Source organism: Eretmochelys imbricata, chromosome 7 (assembly GCF_965152235.1).
Source record: "Eretmochelys imbricata isolate rEreImb1 chromosome 7, rEreImb1.hap1, whole genome shotgun sequence".
In the NCBI taxonomy this organism is placed as follows: Eukaryota; Metazoa; Chordata; order Testudines; family Cheloniidae; genus Eretmochelys; species Eretmochelys imbricata.
The window spans coordinates 41613282-41638183 of NC_135578.1; the positions used below are offsets into that span (position 1 = coordinate 41613282).

At 39.9% G+C, this 24902-nt stretch overlaps 2 protein-coding genes across 3 annotated transcripts in view; one reads left to right on the forward strand and one right to left on the reverse strand.

Annotated features, from left to right (window-relative positions):
• Positions 1-12194, reverse strand: part of ECM2 (extracellular matrix protein 2) — a 31991-nt gene extending 19797 nt beyond the window's left edge. For both annotated transcript variants that reach the window (XM_077823083.1, XM_077823082.1), the window contains exon 1: positions 11900-12194. In XM_077823083.1, coding sequence (XP_077679209.1) covers positions 11900-12194 — 295 coding nt within the window. The remainder of the gene's footprint in view (positions 1-11899) is intronic.
• CENPP (centromere protein P) overlaps positions 1-24902 on the forward strand; it is a 331014-nt gene that overhangs the window by 221266 nt on the left and 84846 nt on the right. The gene's annotated exons all lie outside the window — the stretch shown is intronic.

Below are 24902 nucleotides of genomic sequence, written 5' to 3' on the forward strand. Positions count from 1 at the left end.
AGCAGTGGAGTAGTATAGGTTGAAGTGATTCACATCCTCCTCCCTGGGAGATGGATGTATTTCTACTTCCTATACAACCTCCCTAGTCCCACAGGAGTCATAAAGTGGCTACCCTTTTCCTTATGGAGGCATGCAGGAGTCATGTTCCAGTCTCCCTGGTACGGTAGTCTCCCCCTCACAGAGCCCTTCCTGCCTTTCTCTCAGGAGTTTGGCCCAGGGGACTGGTGAAGGATATTGCTCACAATCAGCAATAAAAGAAAGAGCAAAAACTCTTAAAACCTTTTATAAGAGGTTTTAAGATCCTCTAAACAGAAAGAGACATCTTTAAAGCTGAGATTTTGAGATACCTCAGACAGTTCACCAGACTTCGAAGAATTACATATAAATGGGGGGTTAACTTCATAGGTGCTTATGCTTTTAGAAACTACAACAGTAAAAACACACAAACGCAAAGACCCTAACCTTGAAAAATTGTGTGACTGCTGTGTAATTCTTCCTCATTTGGTTTATAAGTATGTTAAGAAGGTGGAGTAGGAATTCCCTTAAAGTCCTATCTTGTATCTAAGGACTATAAGGTCTTCATTTTTCTGGCTAAAGTTAAGCCTTCTATGGCCTCCTTGTTAAAGAGCATAGTAATACCAGTTGAGGTAGTATTTCTGCCAAACCCATTAGCAGGTGAATAAGATAATCACTCAGACTGAACTTCGATACAGCAGCCTCAACCCTCAGAGCATTGGCTGCAGTCTCTTATTGTGGAAATCTATGCTTAACTGTGAGAAAGTGCCCCAAAACAGCCCCCCTTCCCCCGCGCGCACACACTAAAATTCTTCATCCCGCCTAAAGCTGTTCTTGTTTTTTGGGTTTCACAAGTCTGGACAAATTACCCCTCCTATGAGGGCATGCTTCAGGATAGGCCTTTATCTAGGAGTGAAGCACATCAGAAAATGGGTGCTTCAGATAATCAGGGAAGGATATTCAATAAAACTCATTGTCCCAGTGACAAGTTTGTTATCCCAAATTAAATTAAAATAAACCAACACTATCAACAAGACTTTTCACAGCATCAGAAGATGAAGAGTGCAGTAGTCTATCTCCTACATATTTGAACTACAGAACCAGTTCCATGGAGAGACTGATATTCTGGAAAGGGTACAGTATTGTTTGTGTTACAAAAAGAAACAATCGCATACAGCCCATTCTAGATTTCAGGTCTCCCAACAAGTCCATAAGGAGATCAATATTCCAGATGGAAACACTGAAATTTACCATTACCTTATTATCTTCCCAAAGCTTCAGAATATGAAAATAAACCTTCTGGAGATATGATCAGGGAGACTCACCCGAAAGCACTAGAGTTTTTTCTGCAGCAAGAAGCATTTTCTATACAGAGTACTCCTTTTTTGACTCATAACTTCTACATGGATATTCACAATTGCCTTACCACTTGTATCTTCAAGTGAAAGGGATATATGTCCACCAATGTCTGATAACTTTTCATCATGTTAGACAGGGCCCAGCAGCCATTGCGAAAACCTTGAGAAATATGGCTTTGAACAAACAAGTGGAAGCACCCATTACAATTCACAGAGAAGTCTACCATTTAAGTTATATCTAAAGCCATCTTTATTTCAGAAGTGATGCAGAAGAAGATAGGGAGTGATTCGCCAAATATTTATCCTAAGATCAACTCTCTGAACTAGTTTTTCTCCTGTGTGGCTACCTGGCACAATTCTTGATTCACTTCCTGTCAGCAATTGGTTAATTCATTCTTAATGTTACATAACAACTATCTAAGAATGGGTCCAGAGAAACTGGTAATCAGTATAGATGCCAGACCCCAGATAGTAGGAATATAACTGGACTCCTGCAAGGATCATCTTTTTGTCCTGTGTTTATACAGTGTCTAGCATGATGGTCCATGAGTAGGCACTTCCATAATACAAATAAAAATATGAGTGGAGGCAGATGTAGCCCAGAGAGGCATATAACCTGTCCAATGCTATGGACTATCAACCTTCATCACTACTTAGAAAATTAGCCTTGATCTACTCCTTGGAACCCTACATGAAGTAGGAAAGTCAGGGTTGACTAGCTCAACAAGACATGCTTAGAACACAAGGAATACATCTATATATCATCTAGTCTTCGGTGCACCACAGGCCAGGTTGGAAGCCTGTTGATTAATGTGTTTGCATGTAAGTCCAGATGGAAAGCCAAAAGAAGAGGAAGAGACATTCAAAAGTAGAGGCTGTTGTCCCCTTATTTCAGAAGTGGGCTAAAAATCCTTCTTTATGCTATTTCCCTCTCAACCACTCGAGAGCAAAGATGGTAAAGAAGATTGTGAAACAGGCCATAGTTATTATAATGACCTTCACATTAATCCTCAGAATTTGTTTCTCAGACCTGATTTAGAGGAAAGTGGAACTTCCTCTCAAAGTCCACACACGCGCACACAGCATAGTGCAAGAGAGATCTATCCTGAGCCAATATCCAGTGTTACCTAACCCATCTTCTGGAAAGCTGAGAGAAAGAAGCGACAGTCATTCATTCTAAGAAGGGTGATAAACACCCTCTTGGAATCTGAGGAAATTCACAAATGATCACTTGTGGCGTAGGTGTTGGCATTACAAGGGACACGCATCAGGGCAAAGTCAGTTCAAGCAAAGGACATTCTGATGTTTTTTCAATATGCCCTGATCAGTTAGCTCAAGATCAATACTTTTGCAAAGAGCACTCAATGATTGCAGGCATGCTGCACCATAAGAAACCCATGAGAATCTCTCATCATCATCATATAAGATTCCTGAGGATCACCACTCTTATCAGTCCTCTGGCAATATGCAGGTTCTTATCATGAGCTTGATTTGTGGGCTAATAAAGGCATCTTTCAGCTTCACAGTTGGTAGGTCTCTTCTCACTGAAAGTATCTTGTCTATTCACCACACTTCTTGTCTAAGGGGGTTTTGGAGCATGACATTCTCTAAATGAAACTTTGGTTACACATTCTTTCAAATGTGGTAGTTCTAACTCTAAATGTGGTAGAACTAACCAGGCCTCCATCCCCAAGTCCATGATCTTCTCATATTAGGAAGTGGTATTGTTGTTGTTCTGGTTGAATGTAGATGTCCTAAGTAGAAATGCATGTGTTAGATGTGAACAGACGCTACAGAGGAATAAGGTGCATTTAACACACACATTCAAAGCCTCAGGTACAACTCCTCTCTTTACTTTACACTGTAAAGAGAACAGTGTTTTTGTGAGTGGAGAGATCACACATATCTTATGAGAAGGACTGTAAGGCTACTACAGGGACTTCCATCCACATTTTCTCAAAGGCTGTAGAGTCTTGCTGATGAACTGTTTGTTAAAGGAACAGGGTACTCCTGTAACCCTTAAAATTCCTATTCAGTTCTTCACGGGTAAATTGAATCCTCCTCCCTTCCTAGGGATGATTTATTGCTTCCTAAATCCCACCGTGAAGACTGTCTGATATAGAGGGAACGAGAAAGGGAAAATGCTGTCATAGTGTGAATTTTCATGGTAGGACCCTCCATGGAACTGAGGTACTCAGGGGAAAAAAATAGTAAGCTCTTGAAACAATTACACCTAATTTCTTTTCTGTTATTTTCTGAAAAGGCCTGCACAGTCCATAGATTTATATCAATATTTTCAATTAGCATAAGCCTTTATTCACTTGCACTCTGATCAGCTCAAACTATGCTAGCAGGAGAGGAAATTATCTGGGTCCAAATGGTATTTGGTGCCCTTCCTCATTTACCCAAGTATCCATAATACAGCTGTTAGGGAGACACTCACTGCTAAGATCCTGACTGCAGCTTTCTACGTGCTCTGTAATGGGTCATTATATTTTTTTCATATACTCTCCTCTCATGGCTGATTCCCCACTCCAGCACTTCAAGTGCAGAAGGTGGAAGCCCGCAAGGATTCTAAAAGTTAATACTGGCCACTCCAGGCTTGCATTAAATTTCCAAGGTTACATCTTTTTTCTGACCTTGGATGGGTAGATGCTGCCACCACCCAAGTGCGAGAACCCAGGAATTCCTTCTTGTGGGGTATCCTCAAGCCCTTTCACACTCCCTACAGAGAAGAGCTGAGAAGACAACAGCTGATTTCCTTTGTTTTCTAACAGCTAATTAAACAACGATAGCTAAGTGGTTTGAGCATTGGCCTGCTAAACCCAGGGCTGTGAGTTCAATCCTTGAGGGGGCCATTTAGGATCTGGGGGGAAAAAAAAATTGGGGATTGTGCCTGCTTTGAGCAGGGGGTTGGACTAGATGATCTCCTGAGGCCCCTTCCAACTCTGATAGTCCTTGAGACTATATACACAAACCTCTTAGGATACAAAAATCCAATCCTGTTCTAAAAAAAGGTAAATTTTATTAAAAACAAAAAGAAAGGAAATACATTTGGAACTTAGGCTTTTTGCTAGATTAAAAAAAAAAAACCAATTACAAGGATTAAGTAACAAGATAGCTCTCTAGAGGTCCAGCTTAAAGGTTACAAGCAAAACAAAAGCACCTGGGGTTAGCACAGAAGAGTCCACAAGCCATAAAGAAATAAGAGATAAACCTAATCATGTCTTCCAAGACGTTTCCTAATCTACTTACATATCTGGGGTTTCAAATGAGTAGTTTCTAGATATGATCTGGTGATCCATCATACCTGGCCCAAAGCTTTTTACAGCATAGTTCCAGCCCTGTCTCTGCTCTCCGGGAGAACAACACAGACAGACAAAGGGGAAGTTTTTTTCCCAATTTTCAAAAGTTCTAGCCTTCCCATTGGCCCTTTGGTCAGGTGCCCCTCCCTTCCTTTTACCTATGCAGGGTGACTTTTTAACCGTTTACAGTGGTGGTGAGCAAACTTTTTGGCCTGAGGGCCACATCGGGGTTCCAAAACTGTATGGAGGGCCGGGTAGGGAAGGCTTTGCCACCCCAAACAGCCTGATCCCCGCCCCCTATCTGCCCTTTCCCACTTCCCGCCCCCTGACTGCCCCCCTCAGAATCCCCAACCCATCCAAACCCCCCTTCTCCCTGTCCCCTGACCGCCCCCTCCTGGGACCACCCCCCTGGGACCCTACCCCCTATCCAACTCCCTCTGCTCCTTATCCCCTGACTGCCCCAACCCCTATCCACACCCCCGCCCCCTGACAGACCCCGCAGGACTCCCATGCCTATCCAACCCCCCCATTCCCCATCCCCTGACTGGCCTCCCCGAACCTCCGCCCCATCCAACCAACCCCTTCTCCCTGTCCCCCATCTGCCCCCTTGGACTCCCTGCCCCATATCCAACCCCCTGCTCCCCGCCCCCTTACCATGCCACTCAGAGCACCAGGACTGGCAGCTGTGTTGCCCAGCTGGAGCCAGCCACGCTGCCATACTGCCCAGCAGGAGCTCGAAGCCCCGCTGCCCAGAGCACTGGTGGCACAACAAGCTGATGTTGCGGGGAAGGGGAGACAGCAGGGGTGGGGCCAGGGGCTAGCCTCCCCATCCAGGAGCTCAAGGGCTGGGCAGGGTATGGCCCACAGGCCATAGTTTTACATAGTTTACAAGTAAAGCAAGTACAGAACTACTACCAAGAAGGATTTATAGCTAACTGGCTGGCTGGGTGTCCATAAAAGGGAGCTACCCCCCACCTTTCATTTATCACATCTTCAAAGGAAACTCAAAGAACAGTACACTTGGCCCTGAAAAAAAAAACAAAAAACCCAGCAGCTCCAAAGTAGCATATATCCTATCTGAGCTGGAAATATCTCTGCTTTTCTTCAAAATTTCTCTTTTGTTTTTGTTATTTGACAATATCTGAGGACAAGGAAAGTTTTGTCTGAATGAAAACTAGGTAAGAAATGAGTCAGGATTTGGCTTCTTTCTGCAGATGTATATATTCAATTATTAATATTGCTTTCTGTTTAAATTCAAATTTCTTAAAGGGCGGTGTTATACATATAGGGACAAAATCCGCCTAGCCATTTTGCATGTGCTCAGTGATAACTCGGGAGCAAGTAACTTTTTCTCCTCTTGCTTGACCTGTATAAGGACCAGGCAGAATTGCAGTCCCTGTACCTCATCCTTAGTTCCTCAGGGATTCATGATATCCCATAGGGGGCAGAGAGGAGGTTGAACTATGGCCCTCACTGCCTCTCTTATCCACACACCATACAGGACCAGCAATGCAAGGAGTAGGAAAGACTGCACCCCCTTAAATAGTGCAACACTGTACCTCCCATTACACTTATCTACATAACAGGCAGGACTTAGCCCATAAACAAGAAACGAGACTGGAAAGTTGCCTTACAGGTAAAGAAACATTTTACTTACTTATTTCATCTCTGTGTACATGATCTTACACACAAAGGAATGCAGATAGCTGATTACTATTATTGATATTCTATTTGTGTCCATTCCTTTTCATGCATGTGTTTAAATTAATAGAAATGGTCTTTAATTGGTGTTATGCAAGAGCGAGGAGACGAGAGTAATCATTTAGGAGAGTAAGATCTGGGGGTGCTTTGGAGCAACAGAAATGTAAGATTTTTTTCTGTTGTTGAAGCAGAATTTATAGCAGGTCTATTATTTAATAGACACGTCCAAATCTGATCTTAACTAAAATTTTGAACTTTAAAAACTAGACTGAATAATACCTTGTGGTTGAAATCTTTGGCAGCTAAGCACAGGACTTTCAATCTTTGGAAATATGGTGCAACTCCAGTATTGCATTACGACTAAAATAAAACCAGTGGCTTTACCTCAACTTTTGGGTAAAAGTCTAGATAAACAGAAATGGACAGAACTGGGGGTGAAGGAAACCGCGCATTATTTCAACATGACTGATGGTCTCTGACAGAAAGATGAGAATTGCTTAAATAGAGTAGATGCTATTTATGTGGTTTTTCTTCTATTTAATTTAAAGAATGTTTTCAAATGAAAGGTTTCATGTAAGTAGTATCATTATGAATGCATTATATTAGCACCCACTGAAATTACTACAGTCAGAGTTTTGTCAGCCTTTCCATTAAAACCTCCTATTTTCAAGCTTGTTTTGAGATGGTTAGTTTAGTCTGAAAAAAGGTCCAAACCAAAAGTGAATTGTTCTAGAAAATGTGAATAAATTTTTTTTCTGCCATTTAAGTCACAAGAAGGTTTCAAAAGTTCTCTGGGTATGCAACACATCCTGTAAGACACAGAAAATTTTCATAATGTGAACTAGTACTTTTGGATATGCAGACTGTGGTAGTGATTTTTGTAATGTTTTTCTAGGACCTGGATAGAGACCACTAATTTAATTCACATAGTCCACCAAACAAGCATCAGATTATTATGATTTGGGTCTGATTTTAATGAACATAGGTGAAATACTTCATTATTAGTTCCCTAAGGCAGCAAGTCCCTCTGCTCCAAATTACAAAATTATTTTTAGTATGGAGAATTTCTAGACAGGCATGATGCTCTAGATTAAAGAATCAGTAAGTAGACCCTGAAATAACATGCAATATTTTTATACAGTATCAAGATTTTGTCTCTTCCTGTGTCATTATATTCAGCTTCTTTTAAATATCACCAGATTATAAATATGGACTGAGATTGGTGATCTTGTCTCTTAAGAATGTGTTTTGTATGCTTGTGAGGCTCAGTCTTTCCACTGATAACATATCTGACATGGAGTATCATTTCTAATAATCTTTTGAGATTTAGAGCCATTATCTCAGAGCTATTAATTTATTTTATTAAGAAAACAAATCAGAGTATACCCAAAACACTTAGTTCAAGGAATATTTTAAGTATTAAGGTTTTTAACATTTGGGAAAATATCTGAAGTGGTCTTGAGTATCACTGATGCTATTGCCATTAGGGCACCAGTGAGCAGCCATTAATTGACTTACCAGATATGTTAAGAAAGGAGCTATGAACATTATTACATGACCTTAAAAGCTACTGGATATTTTGAGGTTATGAAAACATTAGTGAGGCTAAGGGAAAAAATGTATTAGGTAAAGTGCAGTCAGTGTGTGGAAAATTACAGAAAATATTACTCTTATGTGGTAAAAAAAACAAAAAACCTCTGAGACTTATAGACATAGACATGCAGAAATGATTGTCATTAACGAGTTTCATGAACTAAACACAGTAAATTATAAAAAAAAAGTACTGCAGTAATTAGGATTATAAAACTTTTATTTTTTTATTTAAGTAGGTGTGTCTGTTAGAAGGGGTGTTGGTAGTATTGCCTAAACATTAAGGTTTATATGCATATATATAAATGCCACTATAGTTAAGGTTGGCTCATGACATCTATTTAAAGATCAACCTTTCTAAGTCCTCTAAAATTGTCATGCTTAGTTGGATTTCTTTGAAACTGGTGTGCCTCAGGAGGGTGTCATTTGAGCCAGGGTTCCAAAGATATATGCTCAGAAAAAAAAAAGTTTTAAAAAAATTTCTAGGTGGGTTTTTTTTTTTTTGCCCAGAGTTAGAGATAAAACCATTATTATGATGCAGGTCAAAATGGTCTCAATCTGTCAAGTTTTATGCAAGGTAGTGCATGGCAGCCACTAAATCTTTGAGGGACCCAAATTGAGAATGGTATTACAAAATATACGTTTTTGATGTGCCGATACTGAAAAATGTCTGGAAGGTTTCCTTTCCTGCTATTTTATATGCTTTAAAGCTTAAATCTTGTAAGTGCTCTAAAATCTGAACTGTTAATTGGCTTGCTTTGAAATTTGATGTGCCTTATGAGAGCATTATATGGTGTTAGTGATCCAAATTGGGATTATTTAACCAATGGGTTCCTGAGTTACAGGGTCCCTCCAAAAAAGTTTCCTTTTGGTGTTTTGTACTGTTAAACTGAGAAGTACTAATGATTGGATGAGTAACAGACCTCTTGAAGGCTCTGAACTCCCCATTCCACTAACATATCTAAGGATAGGTTAATGACAAACCTCCTCCTAAAACAAAAGAAGTTTTGGACTGAATCACTGGATGTTCCTACAATTTGAGAGTCCACATGTGGCAATTTTATTTTGGGGGGAATGTAATCAAAATATTTCGAGGTAGAAAATAGGTACGTGAATTCTTCCTGGGAGGACAGGTGTGTTAGGGGAGCAGGTGATTGGAGGAATAGGAAAGAGGGGTTTGGGGCTGTTGCAAGGGAAGGGAGTTGATTGGGTGGGGGGACAAATGGGGATGGATGGTAGGGGAAGCGAGATAGATTGGGGGCTCAGGCGTGAGGGAGGCTTGGTACCCCTCAGCTCTGCCAGTGCACTCCAACCCCACTGCACCCTCAGCTCTGTGAATGTACCTCAACCTTCCTGCACGGCAACAACCCAGATCTTGCAGTGCCTCCCAACCTGTCTGACCCCCACAGCTCTGCCAGTGCACTCCAAACCCCTGCTCCTCAGCTCTGCCAATGCATTCCGACCCCTCTGCACCCCACAGCTCTTCCGGTGCACTCCAACCACCCTGCATCACGTGTGCCAGTGCACACCAACTACCCTATACACCACAGCTCCACCAGTGCACACCAAACTGGCTTCCCCGTCCCCCTGCACTTCCCAGCTGCCCTGCAATGAACCCCAACCACCCTGAACCTCAACCTTCTTACACCCCCAGTGCTGCCAGTGCATCCCAACAGGTGCAGAAAAGAGCTACCAGGATCATCAGAGGAATGGAGAACCTTCCTTATGAGAGGAGACTTAAGGAGCTGGGCTTGGTTAGCCTAACAAAATGAAGGCTGAGGGGAGATATGATTGCTCTTTATAAATTCATCAGAGGGATAAACACCAGTACTCCTTTTCTTTTTTCAGGGAGGGAGAGGAAGTGTTATTTAAGTTAAGAGCCAATGTTATCACAAGAACAAATGGATATAAACTGGCCATCAACAAGTTCAGACTTCAAATTAGCTGAAGGTTTTTAACCTTCGGATGGGTGAAGTTCTGGAACAGCCTTCCAAGGGGAGGGAGTAGTGGGGGCAAAAAATCTAACTTGTTTTAAGTCTGAGCTTGATATATTTATGGAGGGGATGGTATGATCAGGTTGTCTACACTGACATACGGCCCCTCTCTGTCTGCTATTAGCAAATATCTCCAGTGGCCAGAAGTGGGACATTAGATGGGAAAGGCTCCAAGTTACTACAGAGAATTCTTTCCCAGGGGTCTGGCTGGTGGGTCTTGCCCATTTGCTCAGGATCTAACTGCCATATTTAAGGTTGGAAAGGATTTTTTCCCCAGGTCAGCTTGGCAGAGACCCTGGGGTTTTTTCACCTTCCTCTGCAGTGGGGAGTATGAGTCACTTGCTGGTTTGAATGAGAATAAATGGTAGATTCGCTGAAGACTTCAGTAACTCAGCCAAAGGTTATGGACCAATTGCCAGAGTGGGTGGGGAGGTTCTGCAGCCTGCAATGAGCAAGAGGTCAGACTAGATGATCATGATGGTCCCTTCTGGCCTTAAAGTCTATGAGTCTAAAAAAGCCCTACATCCCACAGTGCTGCCAGGGCACCTACTGCACCCTAACCCCCCAGCTCTACCAGTGCACCCCAGCCCCTCTGAACCCCAACCAGCTCTTCTAGTGAACCCTAACCGTCCTTCACCCTGCAGATCTGCCAGTGTACCATTGAACCCCATCTTCCCTCTGTTCCCCTGGAGCTGGCTAATAATCATTGGAAATTATTTGGATATACTCCAGGTGCAGTCAGTATATTAGGTGTACCTACATTAAATGTTCGAGGCCGTAGTTGGGCCTGTTTGGTAGAAGTGTGTTTGTGAGGTGAGGACGTCTATGGATTACTTTGTGGTGTGTGACAGCAGTGATTATGATAAGAGGTCTATTTTTTGCACCCTCTGATGTGTGTTGAAAAAGGGAAGAGCTGCATGTATATCTTCAGGATCCACTATACATCATTTCAGTGCAGAATTGTGTACATTCTATAATTAGCAGGGCACAGGGGTTTAACTGTACTGAATGGTGGATGTGGTAGTTAGCTGTGCTTGGTAGAGGTGTGTTTGCAACATCTATGGATTACTTTGAGGTGTGTGACAGAGGTGTGACTGTGATATGAGGACATCTGTTTTCTACCCTCTTGTTGTGTGAGAAAAGGGAAGAAGTGCATGTGTACCTTCAGGATGCAACATGCATAATTTCTATGCAGAATTGTGTAGGTTATGTCAATAGAAGGGTATAGTGCTTTTATTATAAAGGATATTTTCAGAAGTGAGGTGGAATATGAAAAGATTCTGATGCTTTAGTGATGGTTAATGAAAGTGAGATGGTGTCCTGTGAGTAAGTGTAAGGTTGTTGTAAAAGGCTGTGAAATGGTTTTTAAATTGTGTACATGTGGTATTCTTTCTGGGGAGTTGGCTAATTGTGTGGGTGTATACTAGGATCTGGAACCTCCTGAATCTAGTAGTGCTGAGAACTAGTATGTGCATATTAAGATATTGCTTAAAGAAGGTAGAGGGAAGATGGTGTGGGCAACCTTTTTGTCCTTTAATAGTGTTAGATAGTATCCTGTGGGTGAATGTGAATGGGTTGTAAAAGGAGATAAAGCACTTGTACATTTCAGCAGCTGTGGGGTTGGCAGAGTAAAGAGGTGTGTGTGTTAATGGAGCATATTGGGGCATTGCTGAGAGAGAGCAGAGTTAAGTTTGCACAGGCAACTTTAACTGAATTTTCTGGTTTGCAGACGTTTGAGTTTTGCTCAACTCTACATATCATCTTAACTCTTCATTCACATCACTTTTTACCATTGAATGAGAGTGTGTGTGTGTGTGTGTAATTTAAAGTTACAGTTGCATGAATTTCTTTTAAAGCAAAGGAAAAGTGTGGCCTACAGTGAGGAGGGTTTCTAAGTATAGAGGTAAAATGCAAAACATCATTGTTTTCTTCTTACCTGGTAAGACACTGTAACTGGATTCATGTCCACTCAAACCTATAAGAGAGTCAAATACTTCTGTAATGCCATCATCAATATTAATAAGGGGTACACTTGGTACTACAGCAACAGTAGTTGAAGTCTTAATCTGTGGTTGTCTGTTTGGTCTGTGGTTTGCTGAGGAACCCTTTCTTGATCCTCTATAGCGCATTCTCCTTCTTTGCCGCCTAGGAATTCCATTTGTTTGATTTTCAACAAAATCAATACACCAACAGACAAGCAGGAAATAATAAAGCAAAGATGCAGTCTGCATGTTTTTCTCTTCACAAGCAGTGCCCTAAAAAAGAAAAAGTGAGATATAGATACAGCTTTTTATAGTATATGTCATGTAATGCAAGTTTAAAACACAGTTTTCAGAAAATGCTTAGACTGCTCCAGGGTGGATTTGGTTTAAATCATGATTTAAATCACTGGTCAGGAAGACTTGATTTAATCATAGATTTCTACATAAAAGTGCATTCTTGTTGGTTTTTATAACCTTAATACATATTCTTCACAACTTAGAGATAGATGTAGGTTTCATTTTTAGAAGGTACACACTATACATTTTTAAGTGATTTATTTTAAAAACTTTTCAGACTAGTTTTACAGCTATATCAGAAAATGAATGATTGTTTGGTTATTTCATTTACCAAAGGTAATTGAAGCAGATATTTATGAAGTCATTGGGAGGTGAACTGTCTCCAATTCAACAGGTTAATCGTTAATATTTGGAGGATTTTCTTGCCATGATGTATTAGGAGGAGACCATCACCAGACAGACATTTAAATTGTTTTATTTATCTAAAACAACAAAGTTATGTATTCTGGATTTTTTTCTTCAACAGCAAAGGTATAATATTTTAGCAAAACAAGCATATGAATTTTTGAATTTAGTTAAACATTCAAGTTTTTTGAAATCAGGTTTGTTTTTGTTAAAATAAAATAGTTAAATGAAAATAGTGAAATGAAATATTAAAAAAAAATTAAATTGACTATGTCAGCCAGATCAACATAAGAAACTTAAAATATTGGCTTCTGCAGCTAACTCAGTCATCTTCACCTTCATTTTCCTGTTTGTTCATCATCTGGAAAAGAAAAACCAGCTTTCCTACTTTTTCAGGTCCCAAATGATTTCTCAGTTTGGAATGAATTAGTCCAAAGGAAGAAAATATTCTTTCTACACTGTCAGAAGAAGTTACTGCTGTTAAAAGTGAGATTATCACTTCAACAGTCTCTGAATCCAAGTGCTTAAGTGAATTCCACCAGTTGACTGGTGTGACTTTCTTTAAAACATCATCAACAAACATATATTTCTTGAATGGTTCTTATTCCCAAACTGATTCTCTTTTATGGCCTGCTGCCATTGTAGGTTTTCCTTTCTAGTGAGAGAATGGTATGGTAGATCTCAAATCAATGAAGGCTACACTCAGAAAGACCTCAAGACTTCTGCAATATGCTGCTCAAACAGTTTCACTTTTGTTTCTACTGCCTGTCCCTCCCTTCTCACATTTATCTCTAGACTTCTTCTCTTTGTCCAGATCTGTTCCACCCCCAACATTCTTCTATTTATTGAACTTTTTGAAACTTTGCACTTTTAGAGAGAGGTACGGGATTGACTCTGTACATAAATTTGCAGAGGGACAATAGGGTTGAGGTCTGTTACTTCTAACCTCTATTTATTTATTTAAAAACATTTTTGCTGTTAACAAGCATGTTATCTCTGGAGACACAAATCCACAGTTTGAGAACTGTAAAACTAGGCATCTCTGATGGTATCTTCTAGACTGAGCACTGAGTCCCATTGGGTAGGTAGAAAGATTAACCTAAATAATCTATACAGAAGCCCCTGGAACCCCATAAGATTGGGTCCCTAATCGATGAACTATTGACATTCATTTACAGAACTTTTCTTAAGCATTACATGAATATATTGTCTCATACTATAGAATTAGAATTTATGATCCCTATTCCATGATGAGACATATAGCTCAAAGATATATCTTAATTAAAACTATCTTTAGATAGGTTTTTCCTCAAAAAGTATTTTATTAAAAAAATCCTATTTAAATTTAAAAAATCAATTTAAAAAAAAATTTTAATCATTGATTTTTATCCACCCTGGATTGCTCTCATATCCCAAAATGGCAGGTTGGCATGAACAATTTAATCTGTTGGATAAAGTCTGTAATGACAGAGCTCTCTAACCAGTCTTGTAATTTTGACTCTCTATAGTTGAGCAGTACACTTGAATTCAAATATAGCCCTGGATACAGGGATACTGTGTTCAGGCAGCATGGATCTGGAAATCCCTTCCTGAATATGGAACAGATTTCCAGATTCATACCACTCAAATACATGTTCACTGCTCATCTAATAAGTAACTGGCGGTACATTTGGGGCTAGATTTAAGTTTATGGTAGTAGTTCATTGTATTGTCAGAGTGAGAATTGTTAGTTTTCTGTTAGATACAAATCGTGCCTCCAGCCCAGGCAGCAGACAAAAGTTCATTGATGGCTGTAATTAAAGGAATGCTTTCTCCAATCCTTGACCACCACTGTTGTTTATGGCTGCCTGACCTCTGCAACTCAGGAATGATGGTTTCTTCACACATTGGCAAATCCACTTCTTTCTGTTGTGTCCCAAATCATCTTTAGTGAAGAACACAAGGGCTATAATCTAAAAGGATTGTTCCATATTGAGTTGTTCCCCACACTATTAAAAACACATCTCAAAATAGCTAAAGATCATGGAGTTACTGAAGAAGTGGCGTTTTTCCCACGAAAGCTTATGCCCAAATAAATCTGTTAGTCTTTAAGGTGCTACCAGACTCTTTGTTGTATTTTTGGAGTTAGTACACAGAACCAGTCATCAAATTATGTTTACTGTCACCAACAAGCAGGGTTAAAAAAAACCCCACTAGACATGATTCCAGCATTTTCTGGAATACAGCAAGCATGTCACACAGCTGTTTTTCAAGTGTGGAATGCACTCCAAAAAGAGGTACTTATGACAAGTATTTCACCAGCTTTTGTCCTCTGACTTGTTGTGACAATCTTGTAGATGCTAACATTATTATCCTACAAAGATGAGAAAATGGGACCTTCTCTGATGAGGACTTGTGATTTGGAATACACCTCGCCATCTTTAAAAAAAACAACGAGGAGTCCTTGTGGCACCTTAGAGACTAACAAATTTATTTGGGCATAAGCTTTCGTGGGCTATAACCCGCCATCTTTATAGACTAGACTAAATCTGTGGCATTCTTCCAAGAGAGGCTTAAAGCAAGTACTTTCCTTTCTTTTCTAAGCTCTTCAAGCAGGGTTTGTATTTATCTTTGTGCCTTGTAAAGCACTGAGCTCATTAGAGCTTAGCAAATAATAGATTATGATAGTGCGGTAGGGCTTTATTTGTGTTTTGGGGAGATGTTGTGAGGGATTTTGTTCTGGCACTAGCTTTCCTTAGCCATACTGACCTTTTGTTCTTGTAAATGAAATATTTAGTTAAATTCTGTTAAGTGTCCAGAATCTTTTGAGTATTAGTCATGGCCTTAAGAGAAAGTGTTGTATAACCCTAGGACAGTGGTCCCCAAACTTTTCACGGTCATGCCCCTCCTTATTCCGGTCTGCACACACACCTCTCACTGGGAGACAGGAGTGGGGCCACTGCTTGGGGAGGCAGGTGCGGACAGGGGCAAGGGGGCTGAGGCTGGGGTCGCAGCTGGGGCTGGAACAGAGCCACAGCCAGGGGCCGAGGCAGGAAGTAGGTCTGGGATCAGAGCTGGGAGTGGAAGCCGTGGCCAGGCCACGGTCAAGGGCCAAGGCTGGGGGTAGGTCTGGGCCCTGCCATGCCCCCCCCCAACGTTCCTCTGTGCTCTCCCTAGTGGGGATACGCCCCATAGTTTGGGGACCTCTGCCCTAGGAGCTAGAATAATTTTTTCACCTGAACTAGACTTCATTTAAAACAGGATTCAAAGTGGCAATATTTTGGGATCCCAACAACTGAGGCAAAAATGAAGTTCCTTTTAATATTTACAGTTTCACAAATTACAGTAGCAACATCCATTTAAAATGCTGAAATAGAAGACATCTAGTACATTTAATATTAGGAAAGGTAAAGTTAAGTAGTTGATGTCTTTTTAGGTATCCATTTAATCAAAAAATATTTCTAGGAAATAGCTGTGATTTTTTTGTGTTTGCACAGTATTAGTGATGAGATTGCTTGCATGACATCTTGGGTCAATGTCAGAGCGTAAGAAATTTAGATCTGTTCTCTAGTACAAAAACTGGAAGCCATAATCCCATATTTACAGTACAAATGCGTGGGCATTAAATTTTCATACTCTAGTTCTTATAACATGAAGCACCCACAAAAACCTGTATTTTCTGTGATTTTAATAGTCCTCTGTCTTAAACTAGATTTTGGTTTGTGATGTTGACTGTATACATAATGCATGTAATTGTAAATAATACTGAGTTAGAGGATGTCACTAAGTCTGATTGACCATCCTTGATAGATGAATAACAAGTTAGCAATTGCTGTAATTTAGTGAAATGAAGTCAGCACATCCCCTTTCAAATAATGCCTTTATATTGGTGCATAGATAGTTGTAAGATGTTGTCTCAGTCTCTTGATCTTAAAACAGTTTTTTAATCACCGTGATTTTTTTTTCTGCTAATGTGTCAGGTCATTTTCATACTGCAGGTTTGCCAAGTTTTCCTTTTCTTGATACAAAGCATATGGTGGTATCATAAATATAAAGGGAAGTGTAACCACCTTTCTGTATACAGTGCTATAAAATCCCTCCTGGCCAGAGGCAAAATCCTCTCACCTGTAAAGGGTTAAGAAGCTAAGGTAACCACGCTGGCACCTGACCCAAAATGACCAATGTGGGGACAAGATACTTTCAAATCTGGAAGGGGGGGGAAGGCTTTTGTCTGTCTGTATAATACCTTTGCCGGGAACAGATCAAGGATGAAAGCCCTTCAACTCCTGTAAAGTTAGTAAGTAATCTAGCTAAAAAATGCATTAGGTTTTTTTTGTTTTGGCTTGTAAATTCGCTGTGCTGAAGGAAATGTGTATTTCTGTTTTTGTGTCTTTTTGTAACTTAAGGTTTTGCCGAGAGGGATTCTCTATGTTTGAATTTGACTGCCTGTAAGATTATCTTCCATTCTAATCTTACAGAGTTGTTCTCTTATCTTTTTTTGTTCTTCTAATAAAGCTCTGATTTTTAAGAATCTGATTGGATTTTTGGGGTCTTAAAAATCCAAAGGGGTTGTGCTCATCTTGTTTATTCTCAAGCCTCCCCAGGAAAGGGGGTGTAAGGGCTTGGGGGAATATTGTGGGGAAATAGGGACTCCAGGTAGTCCTTTCCCTGTTGTTTGTCTAAATCACTTGGTGGTGGCAGCATACTGTTCAAAAACAAGGCAAAGTTTGTGCCTTTGAAAAGTTTTTAACCTAAGCTGGTAAAAATAAGCTTAGAGGGTCTTTCATGCGGGTCCCCACATCTGTACTCTAGAGTTCAGAGTGGGTAGGGAACCTTGACGGGTGGCTTCCATGTTTTTCGTGCTACTCATAGCAGAATTTTCATATTTTGTTTTTTTACAGGAAGTTAGTAGTAAATAAGTTTTAGAACAGTAAATTTGTACTTACCTCTTTATAATAATAATCTTTGTTTAGCTACTTTCATCTGAGGCTGTATGAATACTTTAACGAACATTAATTAAGTAGGTATGCGTTATTCCTATTTTACAGATGGGTAAACTGAGGTACAGTGAGGTTACATGTCTCACCCAAGCTCATATACAGAACTAGTGGCAGAGTTGTGAACAGAATCCAGGATTTATTATACCTAAGTGCCTTTTTTGATTACTAGATTTACACCCTTCATTATGCTGTATGCGCTGTGGCACTGAATGTTAGTACCTTTCTCTTATGAGAAACAAATGTTAATGAACATGCCAACACACAGAAACTCATTAAATATCCTAACTGGTGCCTTTTTCAAAGCTTGCTTATTTCCTGATACCTAACATTGCAGATGTGACAAAGGACAAGCAGCCTAATTTTCTTTGTGATTTGTAATTGACTTGCATTCTTTTGACTGTCCATAAATCTGTGCAGTAGATTACAGAACTATAGATGGCCAAACCTCAAAAGGTTTGAATGAAAGAGCTGATTGTAAGGAGAAGCCGTAAGCATGTTTTTTCATGACATCAAGCACTCAGTGACATCTTTACAGTTAAATCTTTAGGTTATATTTAATAATATTGTGACTCTAATTACATTGTAGTTACACAAGAATGGCATTGCAAATAAACAGTGATTGTTCTGATAGCTAATTACCACTCATTCATTTTACCAGAGGTTTACCTAAATTACAGAAATACTTATTAGACATTTCCCATACTTCATGCATGTATTTTTAGAATTCAGCTGTATCAGCTGCATTATATTATCTTTGGAATTATCCTTCCAGTTGTGTGAATGTAGTAGTAGTTACAGGTATCAAAGAGTAAAACTACACTGTAACTACAGTTTCTGTAAGGTAAAGTGAAACTAGTTTATATAATCAGTTTCTACTGATACATGTGAACTCAAGTGCTATATTTTAGCATCAAGAACATTAATTTCTCAGTACTGACTAAAAATTTAATGCTACAGTTTTTTTCCAACTAGTGTCCTTGACCTGTAAGATAAGAAAAGGCCATAGAATCAACTGGTACTACCCTTTGCGCCCACTATTGACACTCTTAAATTATCAAACATAAAATAATATTTAACATAGTGTAGTCAAATTTTAATCAAATGAAAATTGAAACAAAATTAGATTTGAACAATTAAAATAACTGTAAATCATTGCATATCACCAACACTGTGACTTGGGCATCTAGTATTAATTGGTGCTGAAATTAATATATTCTTGTAATTGTTGCTTAATACACTAAACAACAGTTTTCCCTGATATAGTGTATATTTTATCACTTGGGTTAATAGGACATATTTTCTACAGAAATGTTTAAGTCATGCTTATATAAGTTTCTTCATCCTCTCTACTGTTCATCTACAATGTGTAATTAATTGTTTGTCACTTATTTTGTTTTTCTTTCTTACTGTGTTCAGTCTTTTTGTTGTTTTGCCTTATGTGATAGGAAATAGTTAATTTCTAAACACATGATCCTTTATAAACGTTCCACAGAGAGTATTATTTACTTTCTTTATCTGACTCTATTCAGAGTAAGTTCAGAAATCTCTTTGAGTTAATCACTTTCTCTCACAATGCAGGACGATTAAAATGATTTCTGAACATTAATATACTGCTATTGAAATTAATTTGCATAGAAATTAATTATGATTAGCTATCCCAAGCATTCATATGGAACAAAGAAGCCCAGCTCACCCACTACTGCATACTTTCTTAATTTAGAAAAGCTTTTATACACAGTATTTGCTATAAAGAACTAATCTTGTTAACTTTTAAACATATTTGCAAAGTATTAAACACCACATTATTAACATGTAGTTTAAGCCATTCCACACCATGCTGTAAGCAATAATTGAAAATGTAAAATGTATATTACCTGGCAATCTAATCTAACAGTAGATTCTGCTTGGTGTCATTTAGTCTCCGGTTGCAAATGAAACAAAATCAGACTGATATCTTTAAAACAAAGAGAGCAACAGTGGGGATTGTTGAAACATGATAGATGACTCCTTAGTGAAGTCTGAAATAGCTTCTTTCCCTGGGGACAAAGCGCTGCTCTCTTCTGTGTGTAGAGAATTATCTAATAAGTTATTCAGAAAACTAAAAACCTCACTTTGGGAAAATGAAAAGCAGCAGAATGCATTTGGTCCTTAGGCTAACAAGGCACAGCTGGAAGCTCTCTGTAAATGATATGCTTATGTAAGTAACAAGAAAGTGCATTATTTTCAAGGAAACTGGAAAACATTTGCAGTTTATTTCGTTCTTATTCTACTATAAATGTTTTGAAATCATTTTCCAGGTGACATGATTTTATTGTAGATTTATTATGCTTAGATAGATTGTATACCTATCTAAGCATAACCTTTCTTTCTGAACATAGATCTAGTTTTTTCCAGAATTCACATTTTTATCCCCATTTCTCTGTGTAGACTACTAAAAATCTATGTGAAACAAACTTTTTCATTGAAGATTTAGCATAAAACTTGCCATGTTTTTTTTCTTTTGTCCGTTTACAGCAACTGATTTCACTATAACTGCAACATGCGCATGGAAAATAAACAACTGAAGCATTTTCCTTTTCTTTATTATTGTAAGGGTAATTACATCCTGAAATATGACACTGAAGCACAGCTACCCAGAAGCTGCACTGATGTTAATAACCCAAATATGAAAGGGAGGGGGGGGGAACATGGTAAATTACCACAAGTTCTTTGTGTGCCAGAGAGGCTAATTCCTTCCCACTCAGCTTGAGTTTTTGTAGACTGTCACAGCTTGGTGAGACTTTGGGCCTGCTTAGTTTCAGAAATGACAAATGTATCTACCAGATGGAGTTTACTGAGAGACTTCCAGGGCCTTTTAATCTTTTGAACATTTTTTGTTTGTTTGAAGCCACACTACAAGAAATTTCTAAGAAGACAGTTATGGAATGTATAACAATTTAGTTTGCCATAATTGCTAGTCAGCATGTGTGTAATGAATAGATACTAAGAAAACATATTGCCTCTCCACACAGTTATTTAGGTTATATCGTGCTTTACTTTACAATCATGGAGGGAAAACAATGATTAAGCTCTATCAGTGTGTTTGGAGTTGTTCAAAATGTACAGGAAGAAATTATCCTTGCCCAAAGAATCTTGCATATTATATAAGACAGAACAGTTCAGCACATAATGCACCAGAAAAAGGTCCAAAACCAAATTCAAAGACTCAGGTTTTTTAATACATTTGTCTCCATGGTGAAAGGCATCAAAGCAGAAATATGTTTTTCACAAGAGATCTGAACAAAGAGGGGTAGGGCGTGTAGAGAAGAGGCACAGGTGAGAGTAGGAGGATATAATGGTGCAGATAGATTAGATAGAAATATGTGAAAAAAACATAATTGTGCATAGCCTTGAAGTCAAGGATGAGAGGTTTGAATTTAATGCAGAAAGAGAAAGCTGTCGAAGCAATAGTAAGATGGGAGTGGCAGAGTCGAAGTGACAGATAATTTGTCAGTAGCTGGAGAAGTGGAGATAAGTGAGAGGTGAGCAGTGCGGAGAGGAAGGAGCTGCAATAGTCAAGGCAGGAGATCAACAAAAGGTGGACAGAGACTTAGAGAATGAATTTTAGAGATGATGTGAAGGTAGAGGTAATAGGGTATTGTGAGAGCTTAGATACTGGAAGAAAAGGCGAGAAGGGACAAAAATAGGATAGCAAGATTTCAAGCCTGGTTATTCAGAAGAACAGTGGAGTTTGCTCACAGCTCATTTATTTTTCTGATCATATATGATTAGCTGAAAGACCCTACTTCTGTACTGTATTTGTGTTGTATCATTTACGCAGAATGATTGCACCACAACTAAAGGTGGGGCAGAATTTGTCTGGACTTACCCAAAGAAGGGCGGCTTTGCTTTGTGGTTGGGTGGCGGGGGGAAGGTCAGAAACTCAGTGAGTTCACCTAAGGGGAACAGGAGTCAGCCTATGGGATATTATGCTAGTCGCCCCTTTTAAAGGGGGGCTGGGAAGAAATTTTTCCATCACCACCAGAATTGGCTTTGGTGGAGTGTGGTTTTTTCGCCTTCCTCACAGCGGGTGTGAGGATGGACCTTTTCTGGTGAATAGAAAAGGTGGTAGGTCATATGTCGCAACTTATTTTGTAATATTGGGCGGATGTTCAGTGCAGGTACTCCATAGGGAGGGCAGCCAGTGACCAGATAAATGGCCTGGTAAAGGACTTAAAAGGAGGTCCTGGATAAAGGAACAGAACGGGGAGGGGGTTCAGGGACTCCTATGATTGGTATGGCAGGGAGCCAAACACTCCTCCCTCCTCCCCCAATTCTCATAGCCCTCCTTAACCCTCTTACGAGGCTGGTGGATGGTAAGGTCCAAGCCATAGGTCGGCTGGGGTACCTGGACGGAAACAAAGGGGGGCTGGTGAAAGCCCCGGAAAACTGATTTGAATAATCATGAATTAAACAGCGGAGGGGGCTGGTGAAAGCCCCGGAGAATTGATTTGAATAAGCATGGATTTGCCTGCACTGTACAGTTTACCTGCTGGGTAGTCCCAGACATCTATATAATAAAGTTGTGGCCTGATTAAAACCCATAACAAGTCTCCTGTCCTCTTTGTGGTATACCCAGACAATAACACACAGGCATCCTACATCTTTAATCAATGGTTTATTTTTCTCCTTTGTTTTGTAATCAGTGAGCAGACTAAGTAGCACCAACATCCTCTGCAGATGCTATTGTTGTTTCTAAATGTATCTTATTGTTACAGTTTGATACTAATATGTTTGAAAAGTGTCATTTGCATTTTACTCCCATCCCATGGCATACTTCATGCTATCAGTTCTGTGTTTTCTTTACTCATTGACTTTTCACAAGGGTTTTTGGCATACAATAGTGATCTCACCCCCTGCTTTTCAAGCTGTCCAAATAAAAAGTAAGTCCAAAGTCCCTTCCTGATTGATCAGTGTGTAAAGAGTGAACTGGACAGTATGACTTCACACCATTTGTCAGGCGGCATCTGTTCTTGACTCCATTTAACACTTTTAGCACTCCAGCCTAACAGGCTGCAACTAGTGTGAGCACAATAGCTGAGATTCTGGCTCGTATTCAGAGGATAACTCCAATTTTGGCTCACTTTCCCAGACTGGATACGAGTAAACTTCATCTTTAGATTTAGGTTTACATACTGACTTTTAAAGCAGAACAAAATTAGATGCCAGTTCTTCAAGTCCTCTGTATATTCCCTCTTCTGGGATGTGCCTACCGGTCCAGCTGAGATGATGGAACCTTCTAATAGCTGTTCCTGTTAAGAGTGCTCATGCTCCCAACCAACCCAACACCTCAGTGCTCAAAGGCGTGGCTGTAGAAGGGAGTGTAGCACCCATAGCTGCCTCAGTTGCTTCCAAACAGAGCAGTGAAAGGACATCAACCTCTTGGATCTGTAGCTAGAAAAGACCCTTTTTACCTTTTAGTGTAGTTATTGTTAAGACGTTTTATAGTTAGATTTTAGGATAGTTTTTAGATTAGGATTTTAGCTTTAAGTAGGAATGCTTACCAATACCAACGTGGTAGATCTCAGTTCAAAGAAGCATGGCTTTAAGAGGTGTGTGGTGTTCCCAGCTGACCTCCCAGCATCCAATGCACATGTTTGGTGCCTGAAATTCCTAGGTGAGATTCACTTCCTGGTGATGTGCCTACCAGCATATGTGCCTACCTGTAGCATATTTACTCCTCGAGCTTTGGCCTCAGCACCAAGCTTCAGTTACAAGTTGACTGAGCTTCTCATAGTGAAGTCATCTGTTTCTGTCTTCAAAATTTTTACTGTCTCCATTGGAACCAGTACCATAGAGACCCTAAGGAGCCAGACAGCTTACAGGAACTAACTACATCAGTTCCATAGAAAAGAAAGGCTAAATTAAAACATATCTCGGGTAATTTTTCAGACCATTCACAGCATGCAGATCCAAGACCTAAGGACTTAAGTCCTCTGTTTTTTTCCAAGGGTATGGACCTCAAAAAGAGACCTTCGAACCAAACGTGTCAGCTCAACCCCTTACTATCATGGTTACAGTGCATGTTCATCCAACCTGCATGACATACCAGATCTAGCTACATCACATTGTTCTGATAAGAGACCAAGACATGAGTGGGAGAGATCTCCAAAGTCCATATTTCCACTTCCTAGACTCCAACTGGCTTGCCGAGAAAGACTGTATCACCAGTCTCCATGTTTCAGTTCCATACCTCAGTTATCTCCCCTATTATTTCAGTATCTGATCTAGGGCTGGATCCAACACTCACTTCTAAGATTCAACTATTTCCTCCAAAAAAGCATCTCCCTCCTCAGAGGAACACTCCTGGAATCCTGTACAACAAACAAGTGATGTGATGCCAGTTTGGGGTAAATGGCAAGATTAATTTAAGGACTTAAATCCTTAGGTGCCACCATGAATGCCCTGCCCATATTGGCCATCCCCTACTTAACCAATAGCACTTGAGAGAACCTCATTCTCTGGTTCTGGAACAACTTCCATCTGAACCTATGGATATGAGTCATCCAGATCTGAGATGCCCAGACCTGACATCCAGGGAATATTCCACTGCCTTAGTGCAACACACGCTCTGATGACAAGGAACCAGCTCCTCTGAATGATTTCCAGCAAATCATGGAACTAGAAAGTGATTCATTTCTAGATGACAGTGTGGGTGTAGCTGCAGCATTGAGAATGCAATTCAATTTCATGAGCTAGCGGATGTCTCTGATCACCTTAAGTTCTGTGTCATCCACAGTAGTTCTCCATAGGCAAGTCTGGCTATGGTCATCCTGTCTATCTATGGAAACCAAATCTAAAATAGAGGATCTACCCTCTGAAGAGAATGGACTATTTAGTAAAAAAACTGATGGAGACACACTCCACTGCAAAATCTCTGGGGTTATTTCCTCCTTATAGAAGGAAAGCACCTACGTATATATTCAGGTATCACAGTCAGTACATTCCCCCTTGTTCCTCTTTGACAGCCATTCCTCCATGCAAATCCCCCTTCACTCCCTTTTCAGGGACCCTTCCCACAAGAAGGTATTGAGGACAGAAAAACAAACTCTATTGAAAGCAGGAGCTATATAAGAAGAACAGTTCTTTCCCTGATACTTTCTAATCAACACCTCCACCCCACCCCCACCCCATCCCAATCAAATTCTCAGACCGGTGCTAAATCTCAGAGCTTTAAACAGATGCATCAGGAAGCTTCATTTCAGAATGCTAACCCTGGCTCTGATTGGCTCTAGCC